The 13,900-nt window shown below is 39.6% G+C and overlaps 1 protein-coding gene across 1 annotated transcript in view; it reads right to left on the bottom strand.

Moving 5' to 3' along the window:
- Positions 1-13,900, bottom strand: part of SORCS3 (sortilin related VPS10 domain containing receptor 3) — a 612,976-nt gene that overhangs the window by 66,540 nt on the left and 532,536 nt on the right. The window contains exon 15 of the mRNA XM_050804899.1: positions 351-468. Within this exon, the coding sequence (XP_050660856.1) occupies positions 351-468 (118 nt within the window). The remainder of the gene's footprint in view (positions 1-350; positions 469-13,900) is intronic.

Genomic DNA, 13,900 nt, shown 5'->3' with positions numbered 1-13,900 from the left:
CGCCCTCCACATTGACAGATGAAATGAGCAACTCTTGGAGGCCTTCTAGCTGTAAAAAGCTCGTTTCTCCATGGATACAGCTAAAACCCTAGGTTATCATCATCACCTTTCCCCCAGGCAGCTCAGTGATTTCAATTAGTAGATAGGATCCCAGGGTGCGAGATGGTTCCTAAATATCATCCAGCCCTACTGGACCTACGTATGTTTCACCCTTTTCTTCAAATCCACACCCACAACCTCAGATGACCCACTACCTTCCTCCCCTAAATAGGAAGGCTCAGATAAGACCCAACCAGGCTTGCACTAGCTCCTCCTCCTAGAAGCCAGCAGTCCACCTCCCTGGGGTGTACCTGATTGAGCAGGTGCCAGGTCTGATAGTCCTCCTTGGTGCAATGCCGGCTGAAGATAGATTTGTAGTCCACTTTCACCAATTGCCATTCGGAGCGGAGGCTGAAGTGGCCAAAAACTCTAAGCGTTTAGGGGAGGAGTGGGAGAGACAAATGGAGAAGGTCCCATAGTCAGTCACTAATGCACAGAAACTGGGAAGGAGATAGAAATTCACTGCAGCCTGGACTTTAGTTGTTCTTCCAAAGTGAGCTCCTTGAGGGCCATTGAGGAGAAAGCCCACTATCCATACAACTCAACCAACTGGCATGTCATTCACATGGGTTTTAAATCAACTATATTTTAAATTGCAAAAGTAATATATGTCTATTACAGGAAGCATTTAAAATATAGAAAGCCCAGTAAAGAAAAAAATTGGAATTGGTAGTCCCAAACTCACCACCCATATAAAACCCTTGTTCAGATTTAGATAAACAGTCTTCCCATTTCTCCTTAATGCAAGCACTGGCATTTTACCTACCCGTGTCCACTGACAGGGACTCAGTTTCCTCATCTGTAAAGTGGATTGTACATATGTATGTTGGGGTAGAAGGAGTGAATTTGCTAATTTAAAGCACAACTTTGCCAACTGCAAAGTCCTGGTTGAATTTAAGTGTGTTAGTTGAAATTCCCACTGTTTAATGCACATAAATACCTACCCTCCCTCCTCCTTCCCTGAAAAGAAAAAAAAAAAATCACAGCAGACTCATAAAAGGAACTCATATTTATGTATAGTAAAGAAGCACACCATCTGTGACTTAGATAATCAATACTGACCTTTTCAAAGCCCAGCAGTTGATTGCCCTATAAATATGAATGATCAATTGTTTCTAGAAAAATAGAAAAAAAAAGACTGATCATCCATACTCTACTCGGGTGGCATGTCTTGCAATTACAATGCAAGACATCTATCATAGTGATGTAAAGGGGAGACCGATCATGCTGCAAACTTAAAACAACCGAAGTCTTTCAAGGAATTGGATGGCTTCCATTTCAGCAAGACTTAATCACACTACCAGCCCTGGATTCTCCTCTGCCCAAGTTCAGATACTGTTATGGTGACACCTACAAGATTAACTCTCTTCCTGGGTCATTTTCTAATGCTCTCTAAAAGATGAGGATGCATATGGGAAAGGTAGAGACTGACAAAACTTGTGAAATGAAGAAGAATACAGAGTTGTTTTTGTAGATCATCCAATTTACAATACATCTCAGGATCAATTTTGAATGTGCTTCAGATAAAAGTTAAATAAAACCTTTTAGAGCCTTATCTAAAAGAAAATTAAGCAGACTTTGAAAGAGAGACAGGATCTCTCCTTTAGTAAAACTACGTGGGTTTTGTATGGATCTAAGCTCAGCATGGGGTAGCAGAAGCTCTGAGCCTAGAATACCTACCATAGGCAGCTGACACTGTGGAGCAAAGCAAACCTAACTCCCTCTCCCTGGGTTCTCTCTGCTCTCTTGTATTCTTGCTAAATCCAGTGGTTTCCAAATCCAATTCATCGATGCCAGGTCATCCACTAAATTATTTCCATTTCTTAGCTCTGGATTCATTTTACATAGAGGTCAGTCCATTTTAAATCTTTAACAAAACAGCTCTCTCTTATCAAACATTTTTGCTTGTTTGAAGAGAGGACAGTTAAACTGATAAGCTCATCAAGGGAAAATGAAACAAACAAACAAACAAAAAAACAGTGGGAGGAGACCTTGACAAATATCTTTTTTTATCTCTATCGAGCCTTCAAAACTGTCACATTCAGATGCCACTTCCACCGGTAAGTCTTCCCTGACTGGAATACTCCTAGTGCAGTATGTTAATGACGCTAAACCAAATATTTCTGCTGACTCCAAATAGTTTAAATTTACTTCCTGGATTACAAAAGACGTCACATCAGATTAACCACATTCCTTTCTATGAAAAGGTTACTAGGCAGACAGAAGAGGAAAATGTGAAGCACATGATTTGCCTGGATACCAGCATGGCATTTAACAGGGTCTGTCATAGGAATCTTGACAAAAAGATTGAGAAAATATGAGCCAGGTACTTGGTAAAATTATGTGGCTGAACAGTACTTAATTAAGACATTAAAATCAACCAAGAGGGAGGTGTGAGTAGTCCGCTGCAGGGTTCTGTTGTCTGCTCTTTCTTGTTCATCATTTTTATTAATGACTTGAAGACACGAAAATAATGGTCATCATTGGAAATTGAATTTTTTGATGACATAAAGCTGGAGGAAGCACTCAATATGCTCGATGGCAGAAGCAAGACTCAATAAGGTCGTGACAGACTAAAGATAGGCTCAACTTAATAAGGTGTGATGTAACCCAGAGAAATGTTAGCTAGATCCTTTCCATGGTAATTGTATAAGTAATGGATAAACGAAATGGGGCTTGGTAATTTTCAGGTTTAATAGTAATAATAATAGCAGCTTAAGAGTTTCCATTCACAATGTGAACACTTCAGGGAGACATAAAATATTTAACGTGATCTTGAAATGCAGTAACAGAATTATATGTATTATCTAGAACCAAAGAGGCAATAACCTGGTCTTTTCTACACTAACTAGATCACCAGGTAAATTGTGGTTGCTTTTGGCTGCTACCATTCAAGAAGGATATAGACTGAGTGTCTGAATCTACGGTACATGTTTGGGCTTTGGTAGTGGTGGTGAAGTATGAATCTGTTTAAATTTTAAACAAACAAAAATGTGCTTATCAGCATGTATGTATTTATCTATAAATAAAAATCACATATATTTTGTCAGATTATTCATAGGGGTTCATAATTCCTAAAGTTTAAGGACCACTGAAGAAGAGAGTGATTAAGATGGTACACTGCATTGAATGGTGACCTGCAATAAGATATGACCACTTCCTATTCCCTGGAACTGTGAATGTGACCTTAGGTGGGAAAAGCATCTTTGCACTTGTAAATCAAGGGTCTTGAGTTGAGATCATCTTGGATTATCAGGGTGGGCTCTAAATCCAATAAAAGACACAAAGATGAGTAGCATGCAGTGAGCAGAAGGCCATGTGCAGACAGATGCCAAAATTGGAGTTATGCAGCCCAAGCCAAAGAACACCTGGAACTTCAGGAAGATGGAAGAAGCAAAGAATGAATTCTCTGCTACAGCACCAGGGGTAGTAGAGGCCTGTTGACCTTTTGATTGTGGACTCTAAACTCCAGAACTACAAGAGAATAAATGTCTGTTCTTTTAAGCCACTAAATTTGTTACAACAGCCACAGAAGACTAATACAGGTGGCAATATGATCCAAGACCACTTTCGTCTACCCAAAATGTAGTGTAAGAACTAAGGCTGGTTAACCTGGACGTGACATAGGAAAGTGCAGTGAGGGAAGAGCAGCAGGTGGATATTCTAGGGAGCTCTCTTGCATGTAAAAAATAACCAAAAATAAAAGTGTGAAAGTTTATAAAATGTGAGAGAACTTTCTTCTTCTTTTTTTTTTTACAGAGTTTCACTCTTGTTGCCCAGACTGGAATGCAATGGTGCAATCTCAGCTCACCACAACCCCTGTTCCAAACAATTCTCCTGCCTCAGCCTCCCAAGTAGCTGGGATTACAGGCATGCGCCACCACACCTGGCTAATTTTGTACTTTTTTAGTAGAGACAGTGTTTCTCCATGTTGGTCAGGCTGGTCTTGAACTCCCGACCTCTGGGGATCTGCCCGCCTCAGCCTCCGAAAGTGCTGGGATTACAGGTGTGAGCCACCACACCAAGCCTGTGAGGGAACTTTCTAACAGACAAAGGTTCTAACAACAGGAACAAGAGATGCTCAAAAGTTAGCAAGCATAAAACTTCAAGCTCAGGCTTGATCAATTCCCAGGGCAGATACGGAGTAGCATGCAAGCATCATCCATGTGTACAGCCTAACTGACCCCAAGCCTCTAAGAATGTCCATGTTCCTGGTCTTTCCAACTCTTTGAGCTATCCATTACTGATCTCAGAGTGCTCATTTCAGAACAGAACACAAGAATAGGTGCTCAGTCAGGACTTACAGACTTGTTCAGATTGTTCTGTTTTGCAGTCCTCACAGGTACATTCCTTTCATGTACATTTCTTTGGCTTCTTTCCCACATTTCCTTATATTGTGTTTCCCAGGTCTTTCCCCAAACTGTAAACTGACACACTAATATGTTCACTCAGGAGTGTGCTAGTCTGCTCTCCCTTGAAGTCACTTTCGTGTATCAGATGCAAAATTTTAATCACTTAAACACTGGTAGGATTATGAGCTTTGCTCATTTTCTCGATGGGCCCCAAATAAGATCAGTGGGGTAAAACCCCCTGGCAACCTTCAGACATTAATGTGTTCCCCACCAATCCACCCATTTTCAGCTCTGGGAAGAGCAAAGTTCGTTGTGGGTCCTTTCCTATGGGGCATAAATGACTCAGACACATGGTCTCTTTTGTATAGACCCAGCTTCCCTAATTCTGTTCAATATCACATTAATTCATTGCTCTTCTGATTAGAGCCTATGGAAGCTGAAGAAATGACAGAGACATAACAAAATAAGCAGGGGATGAAATTAAGAACCAATTCAAGTATTTTTCTTCTCTTTTCATGAATACTCAAGGAACAGATGTTAAAATTTACAAGATCTGTGGAAGTAAGAAACCAACAGAGAAATTGAAGTGGGCATCATCGTAAATCATGTCCATCACTTTGGAGTGATAAACACCGAGAAGGTCCTCTTGATCCTGAATTAGGAAAAGAGAAAGTCCAGACTGCTTCTAATTGATAACAATAATTTTGAAAATAATCAATTTCCAGAAAAAGTTTCTCCTCTGCTGGAAATACTCCTCTTAAGGAGAGCCTGTTACCAGCAAAATAGGTACAGCACACTCCTCATACGTGTAGTACTTTTACGGAGGGAACAAAGTGGTTCATGTATCAATGGAATATTAAAGCCCAAGAGATGGCTAAGATAGAAGAACCAAAGGCATGGAGCATCTTTAAAAGGATACTATAATTCTCAAATCGGGTGATACTGATTTCAGAAAGTCCTCTGTGATTCCTCTGGCAACACTGAGCTCTTTCTTTAGAAGCTCAAATGGTCCTGTTGTCTCTAGACCAGAGGTTCTCCAACATCTACATCAGAATCATCTACAGGGCTTGTTAAACATAGAATGTCTCACTCCTCGAGTTTCTTATTAGTGCATCTGAGGTACCTAAGTATTTGAATTTCTAATAAGTCCCAGGCGATGCTGATGTTGCTGGCCCCAGGACCGTATTTTGAGAACAACTTCTCTAGACCACCAATCCAGAATTCCAGAAAGTTCCTATACTTTTGGTGAAATTTTTGTCAACTAATTAAAAAGCTTCTTAAGGCTGGAGATACTTTTAGTACTTCTTTGTATCCTATGAAACCTATCAACAGTAGCTGCTTAAAAAAGAATGGCTAATTGATCATTGAATGCCAACAGAAAAAAACAAGGCAATTCTAGAGCGTGGAATTTCATTCTCAGGTCTTTGGCAAAGAGAAACTAATTCTTAGTATGGCCAAACCCACTGTTATTAAATCCCACTTCCCTGCAATCACCAAGATAAACTATTTTGGCATCCTTTTTCAGAAACCCATTCCTAGCCCCCTTTTTAAACTCAAAGCATATTTTCACCAACATAAACCCCCATCATGTGAGATAATGTGGGTGAAAATTTTGAAAACCACAATAGACAACAAATGTTTATTACCATCATCATCATTTTTACTGTTGGAATCCTCATAGACTCATCTAAGGACTTTCTCATCAAGGACTTTCAATAGGCTTGGCTCAAAGTCCCTTTTTCAAGGTACTTACTAACTTCATATGTTGGGACTTCCTTTTTATTTTTTATTTTTTTATTTTTTTTTTTTGAGACAGAGTCTCGCACTCTTGCCCAGGTTGCTGGAGTGCAGTGGCACCATCTCGGCCCACTGCAAGCTCCACCTGCCAGGTTCAGGCCATTCTCCTGTCTCAGCCTCCCTAGTAGCTGGGACTACAGCCGCCCGCAACCATGCCCAGCTAATTTTTTGTATTTTTAGTAGAGATGACTTTCTTTTTTTATTTGACATCTTCCTTGTGAGCCTTGGAGAAAGTGAACACCTCATATATAAATATAGATGACCGCTTGGAAACAGGTAGCCTACCCTTTGGTTTCCTGAGGAAGTTGCTCCCAACCACAGGAACAAAATAAATGAATTCTCTATGCTATTTCTCACTATATAGATTTTCAGAAAAAAAAATCAATTAAAATTTATAACTCCCGTTTTTCTCTTTCCTTTTACCTTGCCAACTGGATTTTTCATGGGAGTTTTTGACAACCACTCAAGATTCACCTTCTTCTTGGACTCTACAAACTTAAGAGGCCATCTCTGTCTTTTTCTAAAACTCCTCTGATTCTAAATGCCTACACTGCTAACATGACTCTGGTTACAGATGGTCCTCCTGTGCTCTTGAATTGTTGTTAACATATGGGTGGTCTGGGCAAGGTCGCAAGAGTACCGGGCAGGGAAATAGAAGACTTGGCTTTTCTTAGACATGGTCTGCCATAAAATTAATTAGGTGACCTTGAGCAAATCACTTCATCTCTCAAGGATTCATCTTTTTTAATAAAAGATTATTTGAAATCAGTGACACGTGTTCAAAGAATGAGTTGCAGAAATAGCCTACACAGAATGTGGCCCTTTCAAGACCATTTCTAAGAGTTTATTTTCTTTCAACCCCCACGTCTACCTCAAAGTATACAAGCTATCCATCTCCTGGTAACCCTATACACAAAGGATTTATCTATTACAGTCATTCATCTTTGTCTGCACTGGCATTTCTTTCATATAACAGATGCTTAATAAATAGTTCTGGGTTGATTAATGATAGAATTAATCTAACAAAATCATTCACTTCTTCCAAAATTGAGGTAATAGCTTCATCTGCCCTTATTTCTGGGTCAAAGAATGTGGCCGAGTTGTGTATCATTTGGAATATAAAAGGACAGAAACAATCTCAGACAAGAAATTGCAGCAAATGCTCTGTCCCTTGTCACCCTGGACTGTGCTAGGATTTCCACAAACAAATATGATTTACTGGGACCCTAAATAACCCACCTCCTTTAATCCACCATTCAGACCTGAGTAAGCCTTTCAGGAAGGGGAATAATTAATTTGAGGGAGGGAGGCGGTTCACAAAAATAAGACTTCATTAGAATTCTATACACAGAGAGGGTTAGCTACTCATTAATTAAATGATTTCAAAGGGGATCTCTGTATATAATTGCTATAATTTAGGTGGAAAGAATGCCACACTAAATGTAATTAGAGGACTAGGCTCTGTAAAGATGTTTTCCTCTTTATAGGAGAGCAGCCCTGGGTTACCTGACTCTCCCCTGCATAGTCATTTGATTCTTTTTTAGCCTCCCAATTATGCCAACTTTTATGCATAGTTATGAAAGCTGAGAGAAGTTTTAAGAAGAGAATGGTTGACCACAATCCTTCAAGAAAGAATCAGAATTTGTTCCTAGGAAGTCACTAGAAAACATCGAAAAGGAAGAACAGTACTGTGGGAGTTATATTAGTGGACTTCACTGCAGGCTGACTAATGAGTGCATCTTTGATCAAACTCAACTAAGATAATATCGTATTGCCATTGACTCACAACTGGGATGTCCTTCTTTTCTGTCCTCAGAGACTCCAGTACCTGCAACTCGAGTTCTTCTAACCACCAACCGTCCCATTTCCATCTGCTGGAATAACATCTTCAGAAACAGAGCGGGGCAAAGCCAACTCTGCCAGCCCCTTCCTGAGTTTCTTCCTTCTGTTACTGCCTTGACTGGACTGCCAGTCTTCAGGCTAGAAGCCTCTGCATCAAGAGACCCAGTCCTCAACCTGCTTTTCCTCTGCTTGTGATGGCTTACCCCACACCTTGTCTTGTCCAACTCCTACTCCTTCTGTAAGCCTTAAGTCAAATTATAGATAGTAGGTTTTGGTTGGGGGATAAAAGGGGCAGGAGAAAAGCTTTTCAAATCTAAATATTTCCTAGAGACCATCCTTATTTCCTCTTTAAGAAACAAAATGAATCGTAAAGAACTCATGGTTTTCTTTCTAAATATATGAGGTTTCTTCCTTTTTCTTTTCAAAGGCATATAAATTTATTAATGTGAGTATGGGCATGGAAGTCATATAGAATATGAAAAACTGTGAGGTTTTTATTCTTTGTTTTCATCACCATCATTTTATTTAAAATCTCTAATTTAATTGCAAATATTTAAAGAGAATGTGGTTTCAATGATAATCAGCTCTTTGAAAGTAGTCTAGACTTTGTATTTGGCTCAATGTATGGTTAATATGTTAAAATATATTAAATGTTTAGGAACAGGACCACACAGCAGGAAGTGAGTGGCCAGGGAGCGAGCATTACTGCCTGAACTCTGTCTCCTGTCAGGTCAACTGTGGCACTGGATTCTCATAGGAGCATGAACCCTACTGTGAACTGCACATGCAAAGGATCTAGGTTGTACATTCCCTATGAGAATCTAATGCCTGATGATCTGAGGTGGAACAGGTTCTTCCCGAAATCAACACCTCCCACCTGTACCCTCATCCTTGGAAAACTGTCTTCCATGAAACCAGTCCCTGGTGCCAAAAATGTTGGGGCCTGCTGCTTTAAATCAAGCTTTCTAATAATATTATTCAATATTCAAAATCATTCTAACCTTTGGACTACTTAGTCTATTGGTTTCTAAGTGAGGTTTATCAAAATGTTTTCCTATGATTGCAAACCTTTCATTTCTCCTTGCATGTTTTATAGTCTTTATATTATACAACCACAAAACTGTACAGGTTTTGAGATTATTATATTTTCTTGGTAAGTTTTTCCTTTTAGTTCTAATTCAAATACTACTTTTCTATTATATCCTCCCTGATCTTTCCTCCTTGCTTCTTTTCCATCCTCAGAAGAAAATAAAATCACTCTCCCTTGAATTTCTGTAGCATTTTATCTGTATTTTGGGTGTGACCCACAGCACTTCCAAAATGTATGAAAAATCATAGTATATGCACGTAAGTGTCTTATTCTCTTTGCTAGATTTTAACTTCTTAGAACTTTGCCAACTCACATAAGATTGTGCCTTATGCATCACAGGTGCTTGTCATATATTTATTGTCTGAGCGGCTGTAGAATAAAGTGCTTAAGCACAAAAGTGTTCATATTAGATGGCCCAGATGTTCCCAATCCTGGAACTACGGAGGGTTCCTTACACTTTAAACTTACTTTCCTCATGTGCAAAATGAGGAAAATAGCAGTATCTAACACAATATTGAGTTGTATTTTATAGTGATTGCTATAAATTAACAAATTAATAATTTAAAACAATTATTAGTATAGTTATATACTACGATCATTTACTTTGTCTTTGCTGGATGTCTAACTATTTTTTTGGGCAGACAGTGTGCCTTATGCTTTTATATCCCCATGATCCCTACCCATAAGACTTTGCAAACAGTAGATGAGCAGATCTCAGTCAAATAACAATAATAATTAATATTACTAGGCCAGGTGCGGTGGCTCACGCCTGAAATCCCAGCACTTTGGGAGGCTGAGGCGGGCAGATCATAAGGTCAGGAGTTCGAGACTATCCTGACCAATATGGTGAAACCCCATCTCTACCAAAAATACAAAAATTAGCTTGGTATTGTGGCACACACCTGTAATCCCAGCCACTCAGGAGGCTGAGGCAGGAGAATTACTTGAACCCAGGAGGCAGAGGTTGCAGTGAGCTGAGATCTGCACTCCAGCCTAGGCAACAGAGAGAGACTCCATCTCAAAAATAATAATACTAATTAATATTACCTACATTAGGGAGAAATTATTGAACACTGAGGGTATGCTAACCACTATGCATGGATCATCTCATTTTATTTATTATTCCCATTTAACAGGTGAGGAAACTGAGGTTCAAAAAAGTTAAATAACTCATCTGACAAGGTTACACAGCAAGTAAATGATGAAGCCAGGGGTCAAACTTAGGCGTTTGCAGCAATCATTCTAAAACAATTCTCAGCAATGTGCATTTTCAGCAAGGCTGTTACTCTTTTTTAAGTCCTTCATGACTCATTAGCAATCATTTAACTGCACAGTTTGGCACCGGAGTATGGGCAATGGGATCCTCTTACCTCCAGCTCCTAATAGCCTGTTTGCATAAAAGGCAGAAATGCCTTGAAATATATAAAAGTGAAAGTACAGTTGGAGGAAAAAAGGAGAAATCTGCAGAGAAGAGGTTATCTAGAAAGTTCCAATTATGACTCTATTTGTCTCAACGTCTAAAGCATCTATTGCATGAAGAATGATGTACTTGACTCTGAGCTATTGGCCTTCAGTTGGAAATCCCTGAGGTATACAAAAGAACAAACAGAATTATAAAGTTTCAGGGCTGGAGGGGTCTTTAGGGATGAGCTTCTGACCATCCCTCTTTACATGCTAGCTGGGGAAACTAAGGCCTGCTCAAGGACATAAAGAACTGGAACCCAAGTCTCCTGACAGCCAACTCTCTCTTCCAAGCTGACTGCTCTTCATGGGAAACTTTTTCAGCTTGCAGGCAGAGTCATAGTGTGCCATATGTGACTGCAGCACCACAAAAACTTGAGGAATGCAGAGAAGAGAAGTGATTCACATCCAGGGCTGCAGTTAACTAGGAAAGGCTTCAGCCAAGACTGACTTTCCCGATTTCACTGGCTTTTCTCCCAGGCTCCTGCGTCTAAAGGGTGCTCTGCATTTTCCAAACTCCAGCCTGCCACTCTCTGTAACTACAGATGTGTGCTACCAGTTTCTTCTAAGACAGAGGATCTTCTTTGATGTGCTAAGAAGTGGCATTCCCCTGCACAGCCTTTCCCCTCACTCTAATGGATCAAATAAATCATCAGAATGACAGGGACAAGGATGAAATGAGCCTACTCCTATCCAGAGACAGCTTAACTATGCTGCTCATTGAGCTACTTGTGTGGGTGAAAGTCAGAAATACTAGGGTGATAGAGTCTAAAATGGGTTTCATGGGTAGCCAGCAAGCTGAGGGCAGGCAAAGGCCCTCAATTTACAAATAAAGAAGAACCCCTGCTAGAAGTGAGGGAAGAGGAGAAATTCTCCCATTGGTCCAGGGGTTTCCCTACATTCATATGTAGATAAATGAACTGCAATCAACTGCTCTCCAGTGACCCACTCTGGCTACACACAACTTCTCCCTATTGACACACTGGATTTATTTCTCATTCCTCTAAGCAAATAGTTAAACGTGCTGTGGATTCCGGTGAGTCATACACCATCTCCTCTGCCCTCTTCATCCAGGACTCAGAATTAGCCATTGCTAGGTAACTACAAATCCCGACTCAATCCTTTCACCCAGCCTCAACTCCGTTTACTGGCTGGATGTCATTAATTTGAGAGCAAATTATTACAAACCTGGAAAACACTTCTAAAATGCCTGCAGATTTATGATGAAGTCATTTCACAAAAGGTCACAGGCAACCCTGCTATAATTAAATCTTTCATTAATTTTTAAAATACACAATAACTTATAAATGCAGCATAAATTAGCCAGATGACCTTGAAGAAATTATTTAGAGAACTGTTTCATCAGAAGCCACTATTTAGCGATTTCCTGAAATTTTATTTTATAAGTAGAATTTGTCTATTTCCTATTCTTACCTCTTACTGGGTTCTAGTAGTATGTTTATTTGAAATGATTTAGTATTAATTTAGTCAGGGCATTGGTTAGCACTGGGAAGTGATGGTACACAGTTGAGGCTCTTTCTTCCTTCAGATCACAATCTCAAAGGTAGAGAAAGAGTGACCCACATCATCATCAGGATAAACTCAAATGCAGCCCCTCCCTTTCATTATCTGGGAGATTATTTTTTTTAAATGTCATTTTTAAATGTATCATTTTGATAAATGATTTCCCTTTTTCTCATTATAAAAATAATGCACTCTGATCATGAAAAATTTGAAAACTAAAAAAATCTGTAGATAAGAAAATAAAAGCCTCACTGGAGGTAACGCTTTTAATATTCTGTGATGTTCCTTTGATTCATTGGCATGTTATTCTTTCTCAGACTAGGCAATAAGCAAAAATCAAACTGAAGCCAGGGTTAGGATCTTTGGAAGTTAGAGGTACCCTGAAGCCCTTAGGCTTTAGCACTATCTATCTCCCCCATTTTTTTTCTCTCCTTTTCTTTACACAGATATACACACCACCACCACCACCAGCACCACCACCATTTAAAAAGCTCAGAATTGGATTATAGAACTGATTCCATGAATGCCAGAGCTGAAGTAAACCTCATTCAAAATTGATCTTTCCTCTACTGGGGATGGAAGTGGCTTTTAAAATATAAACTTCTTAACAGTGACTTTGACTATTTTGTTTATGCCCTAGCCCAGCTTCTAGAACTCTTAAAACAGTGCCTGCCTTGTAATAGGCTATCAATATGTATTGTTGAGTAAAGAAATAATAAATGTTCTTGTAACAGCAACACTTGATTCATGTGGACTCCTGAATCCTCTTTTAAATGTTCCTGTAAGAGTTCAGTTCTCTCTGAAAGGCCTGGCTCCCCATGCCTCCTCTTGCCTCTGCCTCGAAAACCCCTCCTCATTTCCCTCCCTCCATGAAGGAAGCTGCTGAGGACAGATTTCAAATCAAAGCAGAAAGAGCATAGTTGTGGCAAGACCAGACATCAGCAGACAACAGCTGCTGATCTCCAGAAATTCAGGCCACATTCTTGGCTATTGGTGTGTGTCCATGACACCTGATTGTTTTCCCATTAGGGTGTAGATGGGATTAGTGGTAAAGGAGGTCAGTGGCTACAGGGCGAATTGCATTGAGCAAAGGCCAGACATGAACTTGACTTTAATAGAAATAGGCAGGGAATCAACAGCAAGAATCCTGCAGGTGGAGCCTGTGTTAGTTACACAATACAATGATTGGCAAGGTGGTGGAAAGTGGCAAAGATTAAAAGTCTTGAAAATAAGTATGGGGGGAAGAGGATGGTAGAAGGAAAACCGAGAAAGAGACTAAAAAGCATTGGAAGAGAAGAAACAAAGAAAGGAAAATGATTTCTAAGATAAACAAAAAGAAATCATCCTATGTCCAAACAACTTTGATTCTTTTCTCAAAACTAACTAAATCCCTTTAACGGGCTTGAAAGTTTAAAGTCCACAACTGTGGGTGAGAAAATGTGGTCTGCGAACCTGTAGAAGATGAGGCTGGAGTTGAGCAATGACAGAGAATCTAAGAGATGGAAACAAGGGAGAAGATGGATATTTGAGATGGGATTTGGACAGGAGGAAAGATGGGGAAATTAAAAGAGCTATAAGAGAGGAAGGGAAAGAGGGACACTGTGTTTTCTCATGTCATTAAAATGTCATGACATTTCTCAGTTTCCTACTTTGTGTCAATTCCTGAACCAAAAAATAAGAAGAATCAGAAAAAGTATAAAGTTCGGTACCTGCTCTTAAATAGTTTGCCATCCAG

Source organism: Macaca thibetana, chromosome 9 (genome assembly GCF_024542745.1).
Source record: "Macaca thibetana thibetana isolate TM-01 chromosome 9, ASM2454274v1, whole genome shotgun sequence".
Taxonomy (NCBI): domain Eukaryota; kingdom Metazoa; phylum Chordata; class Mammalia; order Primates; family Cercopithecidae; genus Macaca; species Macaca thibetana.
This window is presented reverse-complemented; position numbering and strand designations above follow the sequence as displayed.